General features: G+C 41.9%; 1 protein-coding gene across 4 annotated transcripts; it reads right to left on the bottom strand.

Moving 5' to 3' along the window:
- On the bottom strand, window positions 1-27,406 carry SLC38A11 (solute carrier family 38 member 11). 4 transcript variants are annotated; one of them, XM_064167472.1, is made up of 12 exons: window positions 27,127-27,403; window positions 23,641-23,758; window positions 22,541-22,615; window positions 19,978-20,112; window positions 18,225-18,290; window positions 16,436-16,542; window positions 15,809-15,888; window positions 8,985-9,055; window positions 7,394-7,555; window positions 4,376-4,488; window positions 2,781-2,912; window positions 1-1,408 (listed from the first exon to the last, which is right to left on the bottom strand). In XM_064167472.1, the coding sequence occupies exons 1-12, from the start codon at window positions 27,169-27,171 to the stop codon at window positions 1,163-1,165; spliced, it is 1,350 nt and encodes a 449-aa protein (XP_064023542.1). In that variant the 5' UTR covers window positions 27,172-27,403; the 3' UTR covers window positions 1-1,162. The 4 variants fall into 4 exon arrangements, with proteins under 4 accessions (XP_064023542.1, XP_064023563.1, XP_064023550.1 ...); XM_064167493.1 differs by lacking the exon at window positions 27,127-27,403 and adding an exon at window positions 26,429-26,526; XM_064167480.1 differs by lacking the exon at window positions 2,781-2,912 and having other exon boundaries at window positions 27,127-27,406.

Raw genomic sequence — 27,406 nt, 5'->3', positions numbered from 1 at the left:
AAGCAGCAAGGTCAATTTATTCTCTTTTCTCCCTTTATGCTTCAATTCTCCAGAGAGAAGGGAGCAAGTGGAAGGTGTCGCTGCCCATGACAGGGGGGTTGGACCTGGAAGATCTTAAAGGTCCTTTCCAACCCAAACGTTTTATGATTCTATGATCAACACACACATATATACACATGAATCCTTAGCATTAAATCAATAGATAAGAAGTCTTTAAAATGTAACAAACCAACAGTCATATACTGAAAAGAATCAGAGCATTAAAATGATAATCAAGTTTTGAATGTTTACTTACACAATTTGCTCGTGTTGCACATGCCTGGCATACATCAATGTTTCAACCTCATTTCAGAAATAATAAGTAGGGTTATCAACATAAGAACCAAGCTGTGTTCATTACAAATGTCATTTTCTTATGTCAGCCCTGAAATTTCTCCAAAGACTATTTACTTGAATCTTTTCAAATTAACTTGTGTGGATTTATTAATGCAGTACCTTTTAAATAGAAGACCACAAATTGTAACGGTTACAGTTGAATTGCATCAGTTACAGTTCAGTCAGAACACAAAACTGCCCTTGATGCAGGAGCCAGTACAAGGGATGCTTTCAGCTCTAAAGGACAGTTAGTGCAAAACCAAACTGAATGAATAAGCATCTTTCAACTTAACAGGAGAAGCTTAACACACAAAGACCCAGACATACTTTTTCAGACTTAAAAAAAAGCCCTCCATACTACAGTGTATTAATTAATATGAATTAACAATGTATATAATTAAGTGCACTTATTAATATACCTTAAAATTTATAATACTAATAAAAACTGAATGATAGCAACAAAACACAGGAGATGCTTATGTGCCTAACCATTTAATATATACCTTTTAAACAGCACTGCAGATCAAGTAAAAAAAATGCAGCCTTCAAGTTATTCAAGTAATGTCTGCTAAAAAATACCTCTGAGAACTTCTGTTTCAACAGCTAAAACTTCAGTCTTATCTAGAAAAAGATGGCAGCATGAAGCCAAGTACTTAAATACAAGTATACAGCTTAAAATTCTTAGTGCATATAAAAACATGCAAGTTCTTTGTTCCACCCTCCTTTAAACTGGAATATGGCTTGCTGAAGGATATACCTGACCTAGTCTGGGAGATCAGTGTGCTACCTATGGTGGAAGTGTACTGTTCTGAAAAGAAACATTCCTAGGAAAGCAATAGAACATTTCTTTTCCATGGCTACATTCCTGGGGGTACATGATAGTCAAAACAAACCCAACTGTCATCACTAGCACACCGACAGCAAGAATCAGGCAGGATAGGAGGTTATCTGAATGGCTCCATCGCTCTTTGGACAGCCTTAGGTAGCATGCTGTTGGGATGATAAAAACAAGTGGGGTAGCACTCAGAACTCCCTGTGTGTGGGAAACAAGAGGAAAAAAAAAACTCATAAGCAACTGGATTTAGATATGAAGAACAACCCCCCTTAATTTTTAAATGGTTGTGATTAGATTGATAAAACAGTAAACCCAGAAAATGGAGGAAGCTCTTCACAGAGAGTGATTGGCATTGGAATGAGCTGCCCAGGGAGGTGGTGGAGTCACCATCCCTGGAGGTCTTCAAGAAAAGCCTGGATGAGGCACTTAGTGCCACGGTCTAGTTGACTGGATAGGGCTGTGTGCTAGGTTGGACTGGATGATTCTGGACTGGTTGATTATATGATTCTATGAAGCCTCTTCCAATGCTGCTATAAGAGACATTTTCTTTGCAAAATCAATATGGTGAAAAAGTATCTGTAAAATGTTTCATATTTATTTAAATGAATTTGCTTTGCTGATACAGAGTGCTTTCTGTTGCATTTTCTGTACTAATCTGATTACCAGAGGTTTCTCAGTTTCAAAAGTACAGTAAAAACTCATACATAATAGTTTCTGCAATAGTGTGACTTAAAACAGCTCAGATAATTCTATGTAGGAGTCTATATATTGTATTGCCTTCAAAAAAGAGAAGAAAAAGTGGAAATATCACAGAGCAGTTCAACAAATTCTGATCACTTTCTACATTTGTGATCTGATTTACTTGGACTTCCCTATGAAAGCAAAACTCCCTTTGAGAGAGTAGAACCTTCCTTCTCATTTACAATTCAGCTCCTCTTTAAATGCTCTCCTAGATTAGGATAGATAACAAGGACCTGCTTATATGCTTTTACAGTAAAGCCACTGCAGCTTAATGTTCCCAAACAGATCATTTTTATGCAGAAATTTTAGAATAGAATCAACCAGGTTGGAAGAGACCTCCAAGCTCATCCAGTCCAACCTAGCACCCAGCCCTATCCAATCAACTAGGCCACGGCACTAAGTGTCCCATCCAGTCTTTTTTTGAACACCCTCTCCCTTCCCACCTTTTTATTTTGCCCCTTTAGCACAAGGAAGTTATTAGGATCTGCCCCAGCACTGACTAATTTGCAAGCTTCCTCAGAAGCAGGCACTAAAGAAATACTACATTCTGTCATGCAATGCAGTTAGTATTTCTACTGCAGTTTAAAGAAATTCTTTAAGTCATAGCCACTTGCCAGAACCATTCCAAATGCCCTCTCCAGCCACACGAACTTTACTTTTTGAACTTACTTTCTCTTTTAATTATCCAACTTTGAAGCAGTGAACAATTGTTTTTTTCCCCCTAACATTTCTACTGACTTTTATGTTGCATTACAAAAGTTTTTCAGTAGACCTATTTTTCAGAGTTCTGATTGATACAAAAAAAAAATGAGCATACAGGTTCACTTACATTCAGCTCTAAAACTATTCCAAGGCAATCATATGCTAAAGATACACCAGTTGCCACTGCAATGATAACAACTGTCACAACAATATGGAAGACTGTGGAGAGGTTCCCATGGAAGAACACATTTGCAACCACCTGAAACAGAATCACAATTTGAAGCATATATTTTTGATCCTTATGTTAACAAGCAACTTATTCTGTATCTTATAATCTTAGTAAGCTCAAGAATGCATGAGAATATACTGGCTGAACTTACCTTGTTTCAAGAAAACCTCTTCATCCACTTCCAAAAATAGCTCATTTACTAAAATTACAGAACACCTGCAACACTGACTTAGTTATATCTGCAGGACTTAGGGCATGCTTGCTTTCTTCTCACTTGCCTACTACTGAATAAAAAGACACTTTAAAGTATCTGTTGAACAGATTGATTTCCTAGATGGAGATACTTTTACAGAGCAAAACTAACAAGCAGGAGAAATCTGTTATTTTCAGCTCTTCTCAATGTAACAAAGACAATGGCATTTATGCTGAATCTGGGACTTCTAAGTAGTCCTGGTTTTACTGAGTCATTATTATGATTACACAATATTATATTAAGGGTAATACATTGCATTGCCAGAACCTAAACAGCACAATTAGTACTTCATACATCACAGTATCACAGTATCATCAGGGTTGGAAGAGACCTCACAGATCATCAAGTCCAACCCTTTAACACAGAGCTCAAGGCTAGACCATGGCACCAAGTGCCACGTCCAATCCTGCCTTGAACAGCCCCAGGGACGGCGACTCCACCACCTCCCCGGGCAGCCCATTCCAGTGCCCAATGACTCTCTCAGTGAAGAACTTTCTCCTCACCTCCAGCCTAAATCTCCCCTGGTGCAGCCTGAGGCTGTGTCCTCTTGTTCTGGTGCTGGCCACCTGAGAGAAGAGAGCAACCTCCTCCTGGCCACAACCTCCCCTCAGGTAGTTGTAGACAGCAATAAGGTCTCCCCTGAGCCTCCTCTTCTCCAGGCTAACCAATCCCAGCTCCCTCAGCCTCTCCTCGTAGGGCTGTGCTCAAGGCCTCTCCCCAGCCTCGTCGCCCTTCTCTGGACACGCTCAAGCATCTCAATGTCCCTCCTAAACTGGGGGGCCCAGAACTGAACCCAGTACTCAAGGTATGGTCTAACCAGTGCAGAGTACAGGGGCAGAATGACCTCCCTGCTCCTGCTGACCACACCATTCCTGATGCAGGCCAGGATGCCATTTGCTCTCTTGGCCACCTGGGCACACTGCTGGCACATGTTCAGGCGGGTATCAATTATATAGGATATAGGATATATATTGGATATAGGATAGATATGCTGATATGCTTGTTATAAACCATATAGATATGCTTATTATAAATCAACCATTGACTTTAGCTACAATATTAATTAATAATGTGAATCATAGAATCATAGAATCATAGAATCAACCAGGTTGGAAGAGACCTCAAAGATCATCCAGTCCAACCTATCACCCAGCCCTAGCCAGTCAACTAGACCATGGCACTGAGTAATACTCTTAATACACATCAGCATTGTTAAAGGGAGAACGTAATAAATTCTTACCTCTCTGGTCACAAAACATTCGAGGGGGAAGGTCAGAATTACAGTAACTCCATAACAAAATCTTCCAAATGTAGCAAGGTTGTCATCTCTGCAGTAGTTTTCAAATATATCTCCTGAGGCATAGCAAAACAATCAGTTTGAACTTCATGACATTTGCCTATTTGCAAACTGAAGTGAAAGTTACTGGAGTCATTTAGACTTTCTGGTCCTCTCTCCTCACACAGATCGAGAAACTAGTTACAGTCACTAATTATATCCAGGAGTCACTAATTATATCCAGGAGGAACTTATCCTGGTAGCAGATGGGATTTTGTTCAAGTAGTATTTATCTTTCAAAAATATTTTAATGTATACACATTGAGGTTTGTCACCTCTTATATTCCTCTGAACACAGATTTGGTATGAGATGCTGGTGTTTGTTTAAATAACTACATGAGAGACTCAGAAAGCTTTTAAGTAAAAGATACATTTCCTTTAAAAATGTAATTCCTAGAACAACAATTACACAAAGGAAACCAGGATATTATCTCCAGAGAACTGCATGTCCCTGATAGAATCTAAGGGTAGCTGGTAAACCACAGTGAAGAATTTAAAATATTCTGACTCTGAAAGGCCACTAGAAATGGATGGATTATTACCTAGAAAATCTTACATCTAACAGCAAAAGCATTCCTAGAGAATCCATTATCTTGCTGAGCTTTTACCACAAAGAATCAAGAATAACAGCCTCTAAATCACAATAGACACTCAAAGACAGTGATCAGATGATCTATCAGACCTTTTCTACCCAATTACTATACTCTTCTATGATTTACTACTTTTATGATCACAATGACACTTAAGAAGCAAAAATGTGAACTTCAGAGAAAACAGACAAAAGATTTTGATAGGGCACACAGAAGGTAAAATCATAGAATCATAGGATCAAGCAGGTTGGAAGAGACCTCCAAAATCAGCCAGTCCAACCTAGCACCCAGCCCTGTCCAATCAACCAGACCATGGCACTAAGTGCCTCATCCAGGCTTTGCTTCAACACCTCCAGGGACGGTGACTCCACCACCTCCCTGGGCAGCCCATTCCAATGCCAATCACTCTCTCTGCCAACAACTTCCTCCTAACATCCAGCTTAGACCTCCTTGTACAACTACAGACTCTGTCCCCTTCTTCTGTTGCTGGTTGCCTGGGAAAAGAGACCAACCCCACCTGGCTACAGCCTCCCTTCAGGTAGTTGTAGACAGCAATGAGATCACCTCTGAGCCTCCTCTTCTGCAGGCTGCACACCCCCAGCTCCCTCAGCCTCTCCTCATAGAGTTTGTGTTCCAGGCCCCTCACCAGCTTTGTGGCCCTTCTCTGGACACATTCCAGTATCTCAACATCTCTCTTGAATGGAGGAGCCCAGAACTGGACACAGCACTAAAGGTGTGGCCTGACTGAGTACAAGGGAAGAATAACCTCCCTTGGCCACACTGTTTCTGATGCAGACCAGGAAGCCATTGGCTCTCCTAGCCACCTGGGCACACTGCTGGCTCATGTTCAGCTACTATCTACCAGTACCCCCAGGTCCCTGTCTGCCTGGCTGCTCTCAGCCACTCTGTCCCCAGCCTGTAGTGTTGCTTGGGGCTGTCATGTCCAAAGTGTAGAACCCTGCACTTGGCCTTGTTCAATCTCATCCCATTGGCCTCTGCTCACCCATCCAGCCTGTCAAGTTCCCTCTGCAGGGCTCTCCTACTCTCTAACAGATGGACACCTGCTTCTAGCTTGGTGTCATCTGCAAACTTACTGATGCTGGACTCAATCCCCTGGTCCAGATCATCAATAAAGATATTGAACAGGACCAGGCCTAGCACTGATCCTTGGGGGGACACCGCTAGTCACTGGCTGACAACTGGATGTGGCACCATTCCCACTTACAGTAGAGTCATAAAGTGAAGGAAAGATGAAGTCAGAGCTTTCTAAGAGCCTTCCATACTTGCAACAGCCAGCTTGCACTTAGTCTAGTGACAGCTGCATCTAGGACAGTGAGTTATTCTGCATATACAGCACCAGAGGCAGGGAAAAATGACAGGCTGACCAGTAATCTCCATCCTACAGCTCCTGTTTTCAACTACATGCTACTGCTCAAAGGGAAGAGAAAGAGCCTGGAAGCCTTCTACAACTATGAACAGCACTACTAACAGAAAATCTGCTTGCTTAGGAAATGTGTAATTTTCCTGAAGAAGCTAATGCACTCAACAAACATATGCCTTAGTCTTCTGAAAGCACCTTTTCCACTTCAACAAAGTGATGTTAAACAGTATGATGTGACATGGATTAGATGTATTTATACATGTGTGTATTTACATACCCACAAAGGTGACAGTAGGATTAGTTATGGCAGAACAGCTGGTGTAAAGAGAGGAAATAGCTCTTAGTTGAGGCTAGAATGCTGTAACAGCAAAGAGAGGAAAAGATAGAGAAGAATGTAAATGCCAGGGGCCCTGCAGAAAAATCAAGGCAGTTTTTTTCTTACTCAGCTCTGCTCTTGGACTATGTGGCTAAATCATAGAATCATAGAATCAACCAGGTTGGAAGAGACCTCCAAGATCATTCAGTCCAACCTATCACCCAGCCCTAACCAATCAACTAGACCATGGCACTAAGTGCCCCATCCAGTCTTTTCTTGAAGACCCCCAGGGACGGTGCCTCCACCACCTCCCTGGGCAGCCCATTCCAATGGGAAATCACTCTCTCTGTGAAGAACTTCTTATCATAGATGTTTTGTCCTCAGAAGCATTTTACTTATGGAAGGACTCAAAGGAGACTTCTCAGAGGTGAGGCTTAGAGTTGAGAATCTGACACCTGTTAGCATGTTAACATCTTTGTATTGCTTTGGCTGTTGAGCAACTACAAGAAATGCTGCGGGGTTTTTAACTATTGCTGAGTTTGCATTTTTACAATCAGTAGGATATTAACCCCAAAAGTCAGACAGAAATGTGAAGATTACAGCAAGCATCAAAATTGAGGGATCAAGCAGTTTACCTTCTGTGTATCCTGTGAAAGTTATGTATCCACATGCAGCAAACACTACACTGATAAGAAGAGCGAGGGAGACGGACACATGTGTGACTCGAGACCAGTTCTTTAACGTGGGTTCCTCCAGAGACCCATATATTAAAAAGCTGTTATGGTTGCAGATGAAAGCTGAAACACACAACAGTTAAAGCAAATGTATGAATTCATGCATAGATGCATATAAATGAATCTATGGACCTTCTGAGCCAGGAGAGAGACAGCACAGCCTGAATGTACTAATTATGAAATACAAATATTAATCTGGCAATGAGTGCCAAACATAAATGGCTTGAACCTTTATTTCCTTGTTTGAGGAAGGTTTGTATTCAACTTGAGATGATTCTGATTACATTGTCCCACAATGCTACACCCTTTTCCACCCTCCACACCTTCATTCCATCTCTGTGTCCTCTACCTGCTCTTTTGCTTAGGAACCTAAAAGCAGTTTTAGGAATTTGGTTTTTTTCCAATCTACATAAGCAATTGCCACTTTCAGACTTCCTGACACCCATTTTAGGCAGCAGTCATAGAATTATAGAATCATAGAATCAATCAGGTTGGAAGAGACCTCAAAAATCAACCAGTCCAACCTAGCACCCAGCCCTAGCCAGTCAACTAGACCATGGCACTGAGTGCTGCACTCAGTCTTGAACACCTCCAGGGATGGTGACTCCACCACCTCCCTGGGCAGCCCATTCCAATGCCAATCACTCTCTCTGCCAACAACTTCCTCCTAACATCCAGCCTAGACCTCCCCTGGCACAACTTGAGACTCTGTCCCCTTCTTCTGTTGCTGGTTGTCTGGCAGAAGAGACCAACCCCCACCTGGATACAGCCTCCCTTCAGGTAGTTGTAGACAGCAATGAGGTCACCCTAGAGCCTCCTCTTCTCCAGGTTGCACACCCCCAGCTCCCTCAGCCTCTCCTCATAGGGTCTGTGTTCCAGGCCCCTCACCAGCTTTGTCTCCCTTCTCTGGACACATTCCAGTACCTCAACATCTCTCTTGAATTGAGGGGCCCAGAACTGGACACAGAACTCAAGGTGTGGCCTGACCAGTGCTGAGTACAGGGGAAGAATAACCAGGATCCTGCAAGCAGGAACAGATTTTAGAATGAGGGTAATGTAGGTGAATGAAAACTCACTGGAATGGTTCATTATGAGAAAGAGGAAGCAACTAAATGGCACCCTCGAGAGACTGTAAGCATTGCAGTGGAAGATTTTTCTGTCAGAGGTTATCCAAGGGGATGCAGAACAATCATAACCTCCTCATCTTATCAGTTAGACTAACACTACTGGTGCAGGTGTTGTAAGATGACCTGAGCAGCTGAGTTGGAGTCACAGGCCACACCACTGTTTCTGCTACAGTGGCAACAACCTCCAGGTCTGGATGAGAAATAGAGAGGGATAATGTCTTAAAACATCACCATCACATTCACAGGGATGGCTCAAGGTCGATTTAATTTTTTCCTAAAACATGAATATAAATAAAAATCTATGATTTAAAAAATGCAATTTCTATTCAGTGGATCTGAATATCAAGAGCAGAAAAATTACTTACCAAATGACATGACACCAACAGCTTGTACTGCATTTGATTTTGCAAATATCCATGCATTTTCTGATTTGGGTCTAAAACAGACATTTGTTTGAATAGATTATCCTCTTTTCAACCATCAGTTAAAAAACAACTTCAAATACTATGCTGTTACAGTACTGATCTCCACAGCTCTCTGAATTAGGCCACACTGCTCACCAACAACAAGTTTAAGCAAGGGAGATACTCTTCTCACATCACTTCTTTTGACTGAAGTATTTCTGTAACCAATTTTTACAGATAAAATAGGCACATATAATCCATACAGTCTTGAGATACCTTCTTCAGTGATCAGTTTCATAAGTAAAGTCTTCAAGTCTTCCATCCCTCTAGCATATTGACAACACCCTTACAGTCTTACACTTTATCACTCCTTTGGGAACTAGCAGAGTCTCTTGACTATGTAGAGTAACTGGACAAGGTGTAAAGAAAGGCATACTGCTTCCCTTGATTTCTAGCTTAGGAAGAAGCTAGGAAGATTCCCTTCTCACCTCACCTCTTTTGACTGAAGTATTTCTGTAACCAATTTTTACAGACAAAATAGGCACATATAATCCATACAGTCTTGAGATACCTTCTTCCTAAGCTAGCACGACTTCCCCTTGGTAAATCCATGCTGACTACTCCTGATAACCTTCTTCTCTTCCAAGTGCCTTGAGATGCCCTCCAACAGGAGCCACTCCATCATTTTGCCAGGGATGGAGGTGAGGCTATCTGGTCTATAGCTTCCTGGACCCTCTTTCTTGCCCTTTTTGAAGGCTGGGGTGACATTGGCTGTTCTCCAGTCCTCAGGCACCTCTCCTGCCTGCCATGATTTGGCAAAGATGATGGAGAGTGGTAGAGTAATAATATCAGCCAGTTCTCTCAGCACCCTTGGGTGCATCTCATTAGGGCTCATGGACTTGTGAATGTTTAATCTGTGTAGCTGATCCCTAACCCAGTCTGCACTGACCAGTGAGGAGCATTCCCTCCTCCAGGCTTCCTCTCCTTCATCCAGGGTCTGGAGTACATAGAGGAGTTCAGCCTTAGGTGTAGAGATTGAAGCAAAGAAGGCATTCAGCCAAGTCTGCTTTCTCTGCATCCTCAGTTATCAAGGCTGCCTCCTCGTTCAGTAGTGCTCTCATACCTTCTCTGTTCTTCTTTTTTCTGCTGATGTATTTGAAGAAGCCCTTCTTGTTCTGTTTTACTTCCTTTGCCAGCTTCAGTTCCAAGAGGGCTTCACTTCACTACTTTCTAGACAGGACCATTAGTGCCTCTAGACAGTTCATGAAGGAATAAAATGGGACTATGTGGAGGGTGGGGATGATGTTCCTCAAAATATTCTAGCTACTTCAGCATCTATTCTGTGTTGCTTTCTACCTTTGAGCTCCTGAGGAATTCACACTATGAACTTCCTTTAATGTTTGTTAATCAAGTTTTCAACCTTTAAATTCATGTTGTCAAACTGTGCTTTGCTTCACTTGCCATTTCAATCCTGAATTATGTCCTGACCTCACTTGAAATCATTAGCAAAGTCGCTAGGAGCTGTGCTTTTATCCTTCATGCTTCATTTTCAGTGCTAAATCAGTAAGTTTCTTTGCACATTAAGCACCACTAAATCCACAAGGAAACATATTTCATTTGTGGAAGAGCTCAGGACAGTTTCACATCTTCAGCACCAAGTGCTGCTCTTATTTTCTCTATTCTAAATAAAAAGGTTGGATCTGGAAGAAGCCAAACAAACATACAAGATGAAAATTTGCTTTATATTTTTACAACAGAACTCCTGAGTCTCCTTATCCTTCTTTGTATTAGTAATACTTACATTAAGTAATACCTTATAAGCCATAACATTATGAAATGCACTGAAATAAAGAATGCCATTGTCTGAAGTACATTTCATTGCTGTGAAGATGCTACATCCTGTGCTACAGTATAGCCACATTAGAAGCTCCTACAAATCACAGGATATTAGGGGTTGGAAGGGACCCAAGGATCTCCATCGAGTCCCTCCCCCCTGCCAGAGCAGGACCATATAGAGTAGGACCCCCAAACAGAGATTAAAATGAAATTGATTGTAGAAAGACCTGTGAATTTCAGATTAAATATTTTTAAGAGAATGGCCAAATACTGAGTTAAAAAATAAAAATCACAGGAGCAACTTTTCTCCCCTGTGCTAGTTTGAGCCTAGCTGGGATATTTTAGTGAGAGGAATTAGATGATAGGCTGTGAAAAAGAAACAATGGTGATGTCTGCTGCACTCATAGGCTTGCTGAGATGGATAAAAACAAGAAAACAAACATAGGTAAGAGTTTGCTTCTGGATTTTGGGCTGTACTTCATCTCTCTCTCTGACTTGCTAACTAATCCATCTGCTTCCTAACCCCCTGGCCAATTCTCTAAACACACTTTGAACATAAGGCAAAGTCTGGGGTAAGGTATAGGGGTGGAAAGGAGGTGGAAGGGTGATTGGGTGCCCCTCCTGGGGACTGAGGTTTCTGGGAGGGCTGTTGTGTTTCTGTATTACTTTTAAACCTGTCTATTTATATATTGTAAATATCTGTTTGTATATTGTGCTAAGCTGTAAATATAAAGCTTCATTCAAAATTTCAGCTCAGCTGAGTCTAGTCTGGATGATTCTTCTTAAATGTGGGGGGAGTGGGTAACACCCAAATCATCACATCCCTGGCTTACACATTGGCAATATGCAACACATCAAAATATAGCTTTTCTTTATGGATGAACAACAAATCAGATTAGGAGTATTATTTGGAGGGGAAAAAATCCAAAAGAACAAAATCCTGCTTATTTAGAAGCCTAAGAAGATAAATTCCTTCCGTTCTAGTTGCAGGATTGAAGAGGAATTTCAGATCCACGAACACTACCAGCAGACAGCAATGTTATACAATGCATGTGGGTGCAGATGACCACCAGTATAGGACTATTTCATACACAGCTGCTTCTGTTTTGAAAAACACTTTCATGTTTTAGGAATAAAGGAATTCCACAGAAATGTGATGTGTAAGCTAAGGGAAAGCCCAGGGAGGTGGTGGAGTCGCCATCCCTGCAGGAGTTCAAGGAAAGCCTGGATGAGGCACTCAGTGCCATGGACTAGTTGGTTGGACAGGTCTGGGTGCTAGGTTGGACTGGATGATCTTGGAGGTCTCTTCCAACCTGCTTGATTCTATGATTCTAAGACAGATATTTCATCTCTGAGTGTTTAGAATCAAGAGTCAGCAGGTCTAGAGTTCTGATCATATCAGCAACAAATCATCCTTATATCCAGTCTGCAGGATATAGAGATTTAAGCAAAGCTCCTAGAAAAGGGTGCAGTTATCATGAAAATGTCTGTATAAAACAAGAATTCAGGCTAGGAAAGAGGAAAATGCATCACAAAACAGAAGCTGTTAGTTACAGAAGAACCACACAGTGAATAATCACCAAAGTGACCTAAGGGAAGTATCATAGAAACATTCACAGAAACACACTTCTCAGTGGCTAGATGCATACAAAGTCTGAAAGAGTTAATCACAAGTGCACCAGCTAACACTGTGTCTGTTTTGCTTTTTCAATCCTGCTGCTACTGTTCAAAGTGGATTCCCCTACCCCTTCCCCAAAGACCAGCTTGTTCTGACCAGTTTGACCTACATTTTTGTTAGGAATTGCCAGAGGAAGATTTTAACTGTTGCTCATACAAGAAGGGCAGCAGCTGCAAATATCCAAGAATGACAAACCCAGATCTAGCTCACTGCTCCTCACTCAGTGTACAAAAACACAGGGCATGCCTGCAAGAACACCAAGTATTTCTTTCATGCTGGACAAGGACAAGTAAACACAATTACAATTAAGAGAAGAAAATTGTGGTAATAAATACACTTGTTGAGAGCTGTACTGTTTATCATAGAATCATAGAATCAACCAGGTCGGAAGAGACCTCCAAGATCATCCAGTCCAACCTAGCACCCAGCCCTAGCCAGTCAACTAGACCATGGCACTAAGTGCCTCAGCCAGTCTTTTCTTGAACACCTCCAGGGATGGTGACTCCACCACCTCCCTGGGCAGCCCATTCCAATGCCAATCACTCTCTCTGGCAACAACTTCCTCCTAACATCCAGCCTATACTTCCCCCAGCACAACTTGAGACTGTGTCCCCTTGTTCTATTGCTGCTTGCCTGGCAGAAGAGGCCACCTGGCTACAGTGTCCCTTCATGGTAGTTGTAGACAGCAATAAGATCACCCCTGAGCCTCCTCTTTTCTAGGCTAAACACCCCCAGCTCCCTCAGCCTCTCCTCATAGGGTTTGTGTTCCAGGCCTTTCACCAGCTTCGTCTTCCTTCTCTGGACACCTTGCAGCACCTCAACATCTCTCATCATGTATACATGTATACATCATGTATAGTAAAAGCTGAAGTACAAAGTAAAAGCTGAGAGGTAATATAAACATGACTCTTGTGGGAGGGGGGGAGGAAAGGAGAACACAAGATTGAACAAAAAGACATTCCATGGAAGATCCCAGACAGGAAAAACTCTCAGCTGAAACAAACAGGACAGCAAGACAGACTGACAACATCAACTGCACGGAGGAAGCCACTGAAGTCCAGCAATGAAGAAAGCCTTGAGGTTAAGAAAATAAGACTCTACTAATCTTCTGCATACTTAAGAGAAAATACAGGATAATAAACATGTGAGTTTCTTAAAGTTTTTAAAATGTTAATGCTTATCTACATAAGAATAGAGGAAAGTGAAAAGAACAAATGAAGGTGGCAAAAGCATTTCCCATCTAGATCACAAGCAAGAGTTGGGCAAATGTGCACAGCTGTCTAAAATCAGCATACTTCCTGCTTCTTGTAAAACAATTACAGGAGAAATAGAATCATAGAGAAATAGAATCATAGATTCTATGATTCTATTTCTCATCTTAAGGTCCATGCTATGCAAAAACCTGTCCCATCATTTATGGAGAAATGCTGCCAAATGTAACACAGCAGCAGAAAGCTTCAGAAGCAAAAATCCTTAAGCAGGGCGAGAGAAAGAGATATCCCTGATCTCAACCAAGCTAGCAGGTACAAAATATGGACTGAATAAATAACAAGCAACCAAGTTAGTTTCTAGAGGAAAAGCAAAGTCATATGTTTGACATGGGAGCTATATGTTTGAATTAGCAAAATGAAGCATTTCCATTGTTTAGGATGGAATATCAGCAACAAACCACCAAGTTAAAGTGCAAACCAGCAGTTATCAACATAATCCAGGAGCATAGAGCAGATTAATTTAGGTTTAAATCATTTATTTAGTAATTTATGAAACTAGTTGTAAAATTTCAGTTCAGCTCTAAGTAAAATATCCTTTTAGGTTTGGTTCTTTGGTTTGGGTTTTTTTAAGATACTGAAAAAACAATCACAGATGCTGTGTATAGCTTAATTAATATAAAGAAAATGTGTAAGGCTTAGAATATCCTTGAACTGTATATTAATCAAAGTCATCTTGGTTGTCATGGGACATAGACATGACAAAGCTATATACCAACCCCACTTAGATGCAGCTGCTTTAAATCCCCTTTCTTCCTTTAATGAACTATTTAACAGTTCTGTAAACATACCATAGCTCCATTTTGGTTTTTAATTTCATCACACATTAAAGTTTAGCTTTGCTTACTGTTTGATTATTTATATGAAGGAAAAAAATCAACTTTCTACTTTCAGAGTATTTTCCTGAACACTTGGCTTTTCATCTCTGGTCAGCTGCCATTTGAGTAGTTCTCGCATCTTATGTGCAGCACACACTCTTGAAGTGTTTCCTAGATGTATGTATTATCATAGAATCAAAAAATCAGTCGGGGGGGAAAGGACCACAAGGGTCATCTAGCTCCAACCCCCCTGCCATGGCCAGGGACACCCGACCCTAGAGCAGGCTACCTACAGCCTCATCCAACCTGGCCTTAAATACCTCCAGGTATGGGGCCTCAATCACCTCCCCTGGGCAACTCATTCCAGTCTCTCACCACTCTTATGCTCAACAACTTCCTCCTCACCACCACTCTGAATCTCCCCACCTCCAGCTTTGCTCCATTCCCCTCAGTCCTCTCACTCTCTGAGAGCCTAAAAAGTCCCTCCCCAGCTTTTTTGTAGGCCCCCTTCAGATACTGGAAGGCCACAAGAAGGTCACCTGGGAGCCTCCTCTTCTGCACACTAAACAGCCCCAACTCTTTCAGTCTGTGCTCATTTTAAGATGCTGCAGCCTTCTGATCATCCTCATGGCCCGTCTCTGGACATGCTCCAGCATCTCCACATCCCTCTTGTAATAGGGGCTCCAGAACTGGATGCAGTACTCCAGATGGGGTCTCACCAGAGTGGAGTAGAGGGGGAGAATCACCTCCCTCGCCCTGCTGGCCACACTTCTGATGCAGCCCAGGCTCTGGTTGGCTTTCTGGGCTGCAAGTGCGCACTGCTGGCTCATGCTGAGCTTCTCCTCCACCAGCACCCCCAAGTGCCCCTCCTCAGGGTTATTCTCCAACCAGTCCCTGCCCAGCCTGGATTTGTGCTTGGGATTGCCTCAACCCATCTGCAGGACCTTGCACTTGGACTTGTTGAACCTCAAGAGGTTGGCTTGTGCCCACCTCTCCAACCTGTCCAGATCTTCTGGGTGGTTTAGAAGTTCATTTTGTATTACTATTAAGACAGATCTATTTCATCAATTATTTGTCTCTTCCAAAACAATCATGTTCCAAAAGCATGCAGATACATGTAACAGTGAAACAAGAGGGGTACATATAATTAAAAATTCACTTTGTGGCAAATGTAAGAATACTCACACTTGTGGACTGAACGTTACTGTTCTCACCATCACAATAACCAGAATGACAACAGTTAAAATCAGAGAAGTAAGAGATACCTGTAAAGGTAAAGCCAGGAATTCAGTCACTAAACTGCTGCAATATTGACTTCTAGCAGCATATTGTACCTTCCAATTTTTTTTTCTAAAGAATAATTAACAACCAAGTAAAGTTCTAAATATCATATGTCAATTATTATTAATTAGAAAGCTTGCCCTATACAACCATGTCCTAATTTGTTATTCTTTTTGACTAAGTAGCTAATTGCAACTGTTTGTCAAATTTGGAGTGCTATTCCCATTTAAACATTTCCAATCAATGGTGCTCAGTATTTCAAAATCAGACCTATCTCACCTAGTGCTTTACAAGATTTGAGCTGTAGCAGAAGTAGATGGGAAAATTTCAGTGATTCATATGGGGACCAAAGTTTTACTTAAACTATTCCAAGCTTTCCAATACTTTTTGAGATTGAAGACAGTCTGAACTTCTAAAATATTTAACATGCTTTGGCTGCATGTAACAGAATTCAAATGCATGGAATTATGACTTCTTTTCTAATGGCATCCATAAAAGTAAGCAAAAAAATCAGATGCTGATATGATTTACCTTTCCCAGCTTTGCTATGTCTCGATATAAAGAAAGAGGTAAGGTAAAGATGATGGTGGTAAGAAGAATTATGAAGTGGCGGTCAGTTAGCACATTATCTGGTCCAACTAAAGCAAAAAAGAAGAGAATTATTTCTGTAAGAACCCAACTTCAGGCACAGATTAGCTACACTTTGAAAAGCTGGAGTAACAAACTGATGTTGACTAGGTTTTTTATTCCCTTTAATCAAGCTAAGTAACACTGAATTAATGAATAGATGTTAACTGGTCTTGAAGAAGTCATACACAGTATATGAATGATGACAAGAATTCAGCAAATTCAAAGCAAATGAGTATCATATGGGATATATAATCAGACACTTTGGAAGTCTGGCATTCCCACATACATATAAGCATTAATTTCTTTCATCATGTCTGGGTCAGTGTTGGCAGATTGCAAGTAAAATATTACACCACTGCCATTTATTTCTTAGCTATTTATGACACTGAGTGTTCACATAATTACTGTGCTGTTGAATATTAGCAATTTTTAAAGGAGTAATACTAAAATAAATCCATTTTGAGGTTTCTTTTGAGTACTTCCTTTCTTGCTGTCAGCTGGCTTCCACTGCCAAAACAGAGATTACCATGTGAAGGCAGCAATAACACTGCAACATTCTCTGCAATCAGTGAGATTTGTGCAACTGGTGGTGGTTTTTTTTTTAAAGCTAATGACAACTTAAATGAAAAACACATCTCTATTTCAGCCAGGCTGCCATGAGTTACAGGCTTGAATGAAAGCTTGCTGAACCATCTAGAGGTACTAATGGTCTTCTCTAGAAACTAGTGAAGGGAAGGTGGGATCTTGCAATACACATCAGAAGAGGGGAAGTGAAACATTGGTCTCTTCTGCCAGGCAACCAGCAACAGAACACGGGGACACAGTCTCAAGCTGTTTCAGGGGAGGTATAGGCTGGATGTTAGGAGGAAGTTCTTCACAGAGAGAGTGACTGGCATTGGAATGGGCTGTCCAGGGAGGTGGTGGAGTTGCCATTCCTGAAGGTGTTCAAGAAAAGCCTGGATGAGGCACTTTGAAGAGACCTCCAAGATCATCCAGTCCAACCTATCCCCCAGCCCTGTCCAATCAACTAGACCATGGCACTAAGTGCCTCAGCCAGGCTTTGCTTGAACACTTCCAGGGACAGAAACTCCACCACCTCTCTGGGCAGCCCATTCCAATGCCAATCACTCTCTCTCTCAAGAACTTCCTCCTAACATCCAGCCTAGACCTCCCCTAGCACAACTTGAGACTGTGTCCCCTTGTTCTATTGCTGGTTGCCTGGCAGAAGAGACCAACCCCCACCTGGCTACAATGTCCCTTCATGGTAGTTGTAGACAGCAAGGAGGTCACCCCTGAGCTTCCTCTTCTGCAGGCTAAACACCCCCAGCTGTCTCAGCCTCTCCTCACAGAGCAGTGTTCCAGGCCACTTACCAGCTTCATCACCCTTCTCTGGACACCTTCCAGTACTCCCACTTGTTTAATAGTACCTTGAAGCACTTGGTCTCTTTACTGAGTCCAGTATCCAAGGAGTATGATTCATAGTTTTTACTTTGGAAAGACTCAATAGAAAAGCCCAAAGCTAAATACCACACAACCCCCCCACTCATACAAATACACTTCAAGCTCTTAACTTGAGCTATGTTTAAGAGCAAAGTAGAAACAAAGTAATAGTATGACTTCAGACTGACACAGGATCCCAATTAACTAATCAACGCTTTTCTTCCATTGCAAATTTTAAAATGCATCTTACCTCCAGGAATTCTTTGAAAAACTTTAGTTAAAGTGTCTCCTGTTATGATGTTGTAACTGATCATAGCTTAAAGAAAACAAAAAAAAAAATTGTTAGTAGAAGTCAAATATGAAATACTTGATAAATATTTAATAGACCTATTTTTTAGTCTTCAGGATTCTATGCCACTATCCTTCTTGCATGAATTCTGGCTGTCAACAATAACTTCTAAGTTTCAGGATTAAACTAAAATATCTATTTTTTTTAAATCTGTAATGCTCCCCATTCCTTCTCTTTTTTTTAAACACAGAAAGAATCCAGTCTGACAAGCAAAGCCATTCTACTGTCTTGCCATATAAAGTTATTTCACAGGAAGAAAAGAAAGGCTTTTCAAAATTGCTTGTTTCTAACACTGATACTTTCCCAGTTTATTGTTAAAGTCTTTGTGCTCATTTGAGCCTAGCTGGGATATTTTGGTGAGAAGAATTAGATGATAGGCTGCAAAAGGAAACAATGGGGATGTCTGCTGCACTCATAGGCTTGCTGAGATGGATAAAAACAAGAACATAAACACAGATAACAGAGTCTCTCTCTTGTCTTTTTGGCCTGCACTTCTCTCTCTAACCTGCCTGACTAACCCTTCTGCTTCCTAACCCCCTTGGCCAACCCTCCAAACTACCTTAAATGTTAAGGCAAAGTCTGAGGTAAGGTAGAGAAGTGGGGAGAAGGTGGAAGGGTGGTTGAGAGCCCCTCCTGGGGACTCAGGCTTCTGGGAGGGCTGTTGTGTTTCTGTATTACCTTTTTAACTTGTGTATTTCTGTCTCTAGCTGCATATATTGTAAATACCTGCTTGTATATTGTTCTAAGCTGTAAATATAAAGCTTCATTCTAATTTTCAGATTGGCTGAGTCTACTCTTGGTGATTTTCCTAAGGGGGAGAGGGTGGAACACCCAAACCATCGCAGTTTTATTTTCATTTAACCACAGAACTGTCAGGGCTGGAAGAGACCTCAAAGACCATCCAGTTCAAACCCCCCCTACCACGGGCAGGGACACCTCACATTAGATTAGGTTGCTTAGCATGACTTTAAAAACTTCCAAGGATATGGCTTCCACCACCTCCCTGGGCAACCCATTCTAGTATCTCACCACCCACACAATAAGGAACTTTTTCCTAACATCCAATCTGAATCTATCCACTTCTAGTTTTGCTCCATTCCCCCTAGTCCAATCACTACTCAACAGCCCAAAAGATTCCCTCACCAGCTTTCTTGTAGCAAAGTTGTTGTCTAATAATCAGTCCTGCAATCAAATTCGCAGGGCTTCCTAGCTCATGTGAAAAGTCAACAAAGTCTTTAAACCAGAAGAAAGGAGGAGTAAATACATGAAAGTATCAGATACAGATTTCATTCCTGTCTGTCATGAACTAAAAATTGTGGCTTTAACATTAATACTGTATTCTTTCTTCAGGCACATCAGATCTGTGTTCTGATACCCATTCTAGGACAGAATCTCTTAGTTGCTGTTTCTTGTAGATATTTCTGTCATTATGCATGTGATCAAAGAATATCTTTGTTATTACATTTCACTCCATTGGTCCTCCAGGTCACTGAATTTCAGAACACACCAAGTAAATTCTGATCATTCTACAGGAAAGAGGCACATACAGTGTAATCTTTATAGAGGTCTTGATAAATAACCAGTGAAAGAATGAGGTAATGTAACATTTTTGTTATTTATAACACTTAAATATTTATATTTTAAATGATCTTACCAATAAATGGATATAAAAATTGAAGAGCTGAAAGAATAAGATAACCTACAAGACCATATGTTTTTCTGACCAGATCTTGATAGGTGTTGGTACTGGAGAGGTTTCCTCCTTTGATCAGTAAGATGATGGAATAATCTGTTAAAACATGAAAATCCTGTTAAGGGCAATATAAACCTACTTATGGTTGGTTACTGCTCATCTTTTTCACTCCTTAGGAAAAAAATGTCTGTGAAAAGGCTAACAGTGGCATTTGGAAGGGCAGGGATGAGGAATCTCACAAAGCATTTCAATCCACCAAATCCAGGAGTTACAGGTTCATATTGTAAGGAAATCTCATCTTTCCTGATTAGGGACAGCAGAAACAGATTCATTTCCATTGGTTTCCAGTATGGTCAAAAGACACAGGAACTGTCCCAAGTACCACAATGGGAAAATTCAATTAACTGCAGAGAGCTCCTGACTGAATGGAGCATTTGACTCTGTACTGAAAGGTAGTAAAATGCAGGGACTGCCTGTGTCATGGTGCTATAACTCTCAGTCACTTAACTATCTATGTAAGGTTTTGAAAAATGAAGCCTGATCAGTATTTTGTGGATTCTCCACTGCTTATTACAGAAAGTATTATGCACATTTTTACTAGATACTTTTAAAATAAAACACTTGCAAAGTGATTCATCTGGAAAACTGTGAAGCAATTTGCTTTGAGACAGGGCTGATGTCCAGGAAGGAATTTCTCCCAGACTAAATCTCATCTTTTTAAGAAGAGTACTTTGAAATACTGCTGTTACATTAAGCTATGTTTTAGTCTCCATTTGAGCACCATGGAATTTTCAGGTTCAGATTAGTTACCATATAAAATTTATTACCTTAGTATAGATATGTTGACAGATAGTAGCTAGACCTTGTCTATTCCTCAACTGATTTTCACTTAGCTTCTAAATCTATGTTTCAATAAGAATAGTTCCTATCTTCTGGGAATGACTAAAATTATGATGTTTTTACAGTCTTTACAAATAATATTTACACTATTTTGTCTCAGTTCTAGCTTAAATTTTCCAGATACTCAAATATAGATAATAGAACCAATAACAATCTATAGGATACCTCTCCCTCTTCCCCCTTTTTTTTCAAAGAAGAGGAATTAGATGTAGAGAGGAAAGGGTAAAGTACACCCAAATAAATAGTCTCACTTCAATTTGGAAGTTAAAAGAGAAAACTTTAACAATAAATAAAAGGTATTTGAGATAGAGGAGCTACAAAGAGGTATAGGAAAGGGAAAACAAGATGCAAAATATGTAAATTCAACCAGACTGATGCCACTGGGTTTGTCCTCTCCTGGACTGATGGCCACATGGTAAAACAAAGTAGCAAGGGTTGGACCCACCCCTGGGGAGAAGTCAGGAAGACCTGGGGTCAGGGTCAAGATGACTCCCCCAGGAAGCTTAACCCTTTACACATTAATGTGAAAGCCAGTTCAGAGATTCCCATAAGCATATGCAATCCTTATACAATATATATTCACTCTACAATTGGAAGCAGACAAAAGCTGAGATACAGGAGCGTTCATTATCAATTATGCTCCATACTGAGCTTATCTTGTACAAGATCTTTGTAGTAAGATCCACAAAAGTTGAAAAATCTATCATTAAATTCCCTAAAATTGTATTTTCCTTTCAACCTAGGACTACATTCAGTCTCAATGAGTGAGAATTACTAACAGCTATTATCTATTATTCAGTAAAAACTCTGGAAGATCAGTGTGTTACATACCTTGCACTGCTCTTTAAATGCAACAAATCAAAAAGTTGCAATTAAAGTTATCATTTTGTTGTGCAAGATATATTGAGCTACATCTTTAACATAATCAGCCAGGCAGAAAGGGACCTGAGGATATTGGTAGATAGCAGCTGAACATGAGTCAGCAGTGTGCCTAGGTGGCCAAGAGAGCCACTGGCATCCTAGCCTGGATCAGGATCAGTGTGGCCAGTAGGATGAGGGAGGCTATTCTTCCCCTGTACTCAACACTGCTCAGGCCACATTTTGAGTACTGTGTCCAGTTCTGGGCTCCTCAATTCAAGAGAGGTGTTGAGATATTGGAAGATGTCCAGAGAAGGGCATCAAAGCTGGTGAAGGGCCTGGAACACAAATCCTATAAGGAGAGGCTGAGGGAGCTGGGGTTGTTTAGCCTGGAGGAGGCTCAGGATGGGGCACTTAGTGCCATGATCTAGTTGATTGGACAGGGCTGGGTCCTAGGTTGGACTGGATTATCCTGGAGGTCTCTTCCAACCTGGTTGATTCTATGATTCTATGCTAAGCACAAATAAAGTCTAAGTCAAAAGAACAGCCTAAGAAATTAGTCATTACAAAAATAAAACACACACAAAAAGTAACATTATACATTGTACAGAAGTATTCTCTAATTTCTCTGATCTGCTCAAGGGATTAGTGAAGTAAGGAAAAATCTGTCTCATTTATCATCATAGATATAATTGTTTCCAGTATCATTAAACTCAAGTCCAGCTAAATGCTGAAAGACTTAATTTTCACTTTGAACAGAAACTACCTGTGATATAGGCAACTCCAAATAAAAGCAGCACTCCTAGTGGAAAACCAGCTTCCTTCATTGAATATGGGAGTCCTGTAAATAAGAAAAGATTTCAGAAGAACCTTTCCAAATACTTATGACAGAATTATTCAGATTTTCAGAAATGCTATCAATCTCCCAAATTGGACTAGCATGCATAACAACCTCAAAAATGTAACTTTTAATGAACAAAGTGTTGCTTAGGTGTGAAGTTAAGTCAGCATCTGCCTAAACAGTTCCCTCTGATCATTATGGCAAAGAGGCTGTAAGTACTTATCACTATGAGACATGATCTCAGATGGTATCTCAGTACTTTTATCACAGCAAGCAAATAAACCCAGAAAAATACATTTAGGAACAGCAGCAGAAATTAAGACAACAGGAATGGTGTTGCATCAGGAATGGTGTTGCATCAGGAATGGTGTGTGGTTGCATCAGGAATGGTGTGGTCAGCAGGAGCAGGGAGGTCATTCTGCCCCTGTACTCTGCACTGGTTAGACCACACCTTGAGTACTGTGTTCAGTTCTGGGCCCCCCAGTTTAAAAGGGACGTTGAGATGCTTGAGCGTGTCCAGAGAAGGGCGACGAGGCTGGTGAGAGGCCTTGAGCACAGCCCTATGAGGAGAGGCTGAGGGAGCTGGGATTGGTTAGCCTGGAGAAGAGGAGGCTCAGGGGTGACCTTATTGCTGTCTACAACTACCTGAGGGGTGGTTGTGGCCAGGAGGAGGTTGCTCTCTTCTCTCAGGTGGCCAGCACCAGAGCAAGAGGACACAGCCTCAAGCTGCGCCAGGGGAGATTTAGGCTGGAGGTGAGGAGAAAGTTCTTCACTGAGAGAGTCATTGGACACTGGAATGGGCTGCCCGGGGAGGTGGTGGAGTCACCGTCCCTAGGGCTGTTCAAGGCAGGATTGGAGGTGGCACTTGGTGCCATGGTCTGGCCTTGAGCTCTGTGGCAAAGGGTTGGACTTGATGATCTGTGAGGTCTTTTCCAACCCTGATGATACTGTGATAGGTATTCTCTAAGCTGGGCAGTCACATACATATAAACAAGGTTGAACACAGGATACTGAAGTGTCCTTACCTATAATACCTGATCCTATAATTGAGTTAATAATGTTAAATCCAGCTGATGCCAGACCACTGTTTCCTCCTTTACTCCTGGGCTTACTAACAAGGGCTGTTTGGTCATCTGTTTCCACCTGTTTCAAGAAAACAATCAAAATATTCTATGTGAGAAAAATAGGTGAGAATAAGGTTCTTACACATATACTCAAGTTAAAAAAACAACCTGTCACAGACTCAGATCTGTAAGATTTTATAGATACTCTACTGAAGATCAAAAAATTGGCACAGGCTCAGATTTGTAGAGGTATTTTGATAACTAAATCCTTTTCCTTTTTCAGTGAGAAATCAAAGGCACATTAAGCATATAATTCCTGTATAAGTCTGATCCATAATCTTCTGTAATTAATTCTTCTCTGAAAAGAAAAAAGAAGTGAAAAGACAAAAATGTGTGTAAACTCAGAAACAGGCTTTTAAACAAAGAGTCTTTTAGTCATGTTCCAAAGGCAGAAATGTGAATTGAGCATCCCTGAAAATATCAACTGGCTGTATCAGACCACTGAACAGGGGAATGAAATCAATTTCAAGATGCATTAGTAAAGTATGATGGCATTCAAAGATGCTCTAATCCAAGGTTTTATCCAGCATTTAAAATATTTCCATGTCATCCAATAGTTTTCATTACAAATAGTTAACAAGAGTATAAAATTGTCTAGTCCCATAAAGTTTCTGTCTATGTAAAGGGTTAACCCTCCTGGAGTAGTTGACCCTAGGTCCTCCTGACTCTTCCCCTGGGGTGGGCCTTAACCTTACTCCAGGTGTAGTGTTTAGCCCTCTCCCACTTCCTATCTAGCCCCCTATAAAAACAGAGGAACTTTCTGGTTTGTTCTCTCTTGCCCTGCCTCCCTGTTTGACAGCACCATGACCCTGTTCCTGCTGCTCTTTGTTTTACAATGTGGCCATCAGACAAAACCCACTGCCATCAATCTGCCATCAATCAATATATATATATATATAGTATCTTGTTTCCCCTTCCCTATACCTCTTTTGTAACTCCCCTACCTCAAATATATTTATTTATTGTTAAAGTTTTCTCTTTTAACTTCCAAATCAAACTGAGACTATTTATTTGGATGTGTTTTACCTTTTCCTCTCTACATCTAATTCCCATTCTTTGAAAGAAGGGGGGGAAGAGGGAAAGGCATCCTATAATTTTTTATTGGATCTATTACCTATATTTGAGTCTCTGGGAAATTTAAACTAGAACTGAGACAGTTTGGTACAAACTGAAGTTCAAAGCACAATTTGTAGTCAGTAGCTTCAAAAAATACAGTTAAATTCAAACCCCATTTTTTTTATAAGCATGCAATGGTCCTGTCCTCAGATTCCCACCCTCCTGTCACAGAACATTTTAGAATCATTCATTAGAAGGCCAGTATTTTAAATGAAGTAATGCAATTCAAAAGAAGGACATGCATTTAATGAAGAAAATGCCCACCTGTGTTCAACAAAGGCAAAATCCTTACCATGAAAACAAACCCACTATTTTAGGAGGCTTTTTAACATATATAAAAGGTAGTGCAAACTCAGATGCTTGTCACTAATACTCCTCAGCTGACTCAGCCTTAGGCTGGAGGTGAGGAGAAAGTTCTTCACTGTGAGAGTCATTGGACACTGGAATGGGCTGCCCAGGGAGGTGGTGGAGTCGCTGACCCTGGAGCTGTTCAAGACAGGACTGGACGTGGCACTTGGTGCCATGGTCTAGCCTTGAGCCCTGTGGTAAAGGGTTGGACTTGATGATCTGTGAGGTCTCTTCCAACCTTGGTGATACTGTGACACTGTGATAATACTCCTGGAAAAAATTAATTGACTGATAAATCTAAGTCATCTATAGACAGGGGTATAAGATGGCAGGCATAAAAGTGCCCCAAGGTGGGGCTAAATATTTAAGTGGAAACTTTAATCCTTAAGCAGTACTAACATGAGTAATACTGGCTCAGAGCAAAGTCCAATGTAGCCTAGTATGCCTTTTCTGAGAGAGGCAACGGGAAGTCCTTAGGGAAGAATATAAAAATACAAAAGAAATGGATAGCTAGCAAATAAATTTTCTGTCCCAGCTTTCATTAGTTTGCACATCTGTGATGGTTTGGGAGTTACCTGCCCCCCCCTCGAACTCTTATGAAATCACTCAGAAGAGACTCAGCTGAATCTGCTCCAGCAGCTCCATGTCCCTCTTATGCTGGGGCCACCAGAACTGGACACAGTACCCCAGATGGGGGTCTCAAGACAGCAGAGTAGAGGGAGAGAATCACCTTCCTCATTGTGATGGTTTGGGAATCACCTGCCCCCCACATCTCTTATAAATCACCTAGACTAGACTCAGCTGGCCAGCAGTTAAGGAATGAAGCTTTATATCCACAGCTTAGCACACTATACAAGCAGGTATTTACAATGTTTACAGCTAAATACAGAAATAGACAAGTTAAAAGTAATACAGAAACACAACAGCCCTCCCAGAAACCAGAGTCCCCAGGAGGGGCTCCCAACCACCCTTCCACCTTTACTTTACTGTAGGAACTGGAAAGGTTTCAATCATAGAATCCACCAGATTGGAAGAGACCTCCAAGATCATCCAGTCCAATTTGTCACCCAGCCCTACCCAATCAACTAGACCATGGCACTAAGTGCCTCACGGAATCAACCAGGTTGGAAGAGACCTCCAAGATCATCCAGTCCAACCTATCCCCCCAGCCCTATCCAGTGAACTAGACCTTCTTTTCACCCCTTTACCCTACCCCAGAGCATACCTTACATGCAAGGTGAGGCTGGGGGATCACAAGTGGGTTTGGAAAGCAGAAGGATTGGTTACACAGAAGCTGCCCAGGGAGAAAAGCACAGACCCCAACTGCGACAGAGACCCACACACTCTGACTCTCCCGCTCTGTCTTATCTATGCTCTGTGCTCTTGTTTTGACACATCTTATCAAGCCTGTGAGTGAAGCAGACATCACCACCGTTTCCTCTTCACAGCCTATCATCTAATTTCTCTCATTAATATAGCCTCACACCAGCAGACTCGTCCCTTCTTCTGACAGAGCCCAGAAGGTGGTTGGCCTCCTGGGCTGCCAGTGCACACTGCTGGCTCCCGTTGGTGACCAACTGACACCCCCCCAGCTCTTCTCGTCGAGACTGCTCCCCAGACACCCCTCGCCCAGCCTATACCTCACAAGAGTAAGGCCACACAAGTTGCATTGTCTCCCCTGCGTAGAAAACTATGTGCCTGTTTTCCTCATACGACTTAAGAGGGAAACGAAGGCGGCTGAAAAAGCCCTTGCTGCCGCCAGTTCGTCGGCGCAGCCGAGCTGCAGCACGGACCCGCTCGGGCGCTTCACTGGACGGAAGAGGGAAAGTGAAGGGGAGCGGAGTGAAAGCTGGCGAGCTTTCCGAGCCGCCGAGAGCCTCCCCCGTCACCCCTCCCTGCCGTCGCTGACCTCAGCCCCTGTACCTGGTGAGCAGCGCTCGGCGGTGGCTCCGGCCCGTCGCGCCCCATCGCTGGCTGCCGCGCGGAGCCTGCCTCACCGCGGCGCTGAGCTGCTCCCTGCGGGCGCTCCCACAGGCAGGTGAGGGCGCAGCGCGCCGCGGCCAGCAGCTTTTCCTGCTCCGTCTAGGCGGCCGAGGATCAATCGCCCTTCAGGCGGACTCGTAAGGGGCCCGCAGAGCCTCCTCGGCGTTAAGAGAAAGGAGAGCCCTGCGCAGAGCCCTGTGGTGCTGGAGCAGTGAGCGGG

The sequence above is a fragment of the Pogoniulus pusillus genome, chromosome 2 (genome assembly GCF_015220805.1).
Source record: "Pogoniulus pusillus isolate bPogPus1 chromosome 2, bPogPus1.pri, whole genome shotgun sequence".
Classification (NCBI taxonomy): domain Eukaryota; kingdom Metazoa; phylum Chordata; class Aves; order Piciformes; family Lybiidae; genus Pogoniulus; species Pogoniulus pusillus.
Note: the sequence above shows the minus strand (reverse complement) of the source record. Positions and strands in the feature narration are given on the sequence as shown.

Coding starts and splice junctions, on each gene's coding strand:
- SLC38A11 (XM_064167472.1), bottom strand. CDS start 27,171: ATGGGGCGCGACGGGCCGGAGCCACCGCCGAGCGCTGCTCACCAG. Junction 20,113..22,540: donor TGGAGTTGCCTATATCACAG/GTAGTTTCTGTT, acceptor ATGTTTTAACAG/ATTATTCCATCATCTTACTG. Junction 18,291..19,977: donor ATTTTTATATCCATTTATTG/GTAAGATCATTT, acceptor GTTTTCTTTAAG/CTATGATCAGTTACAACATC.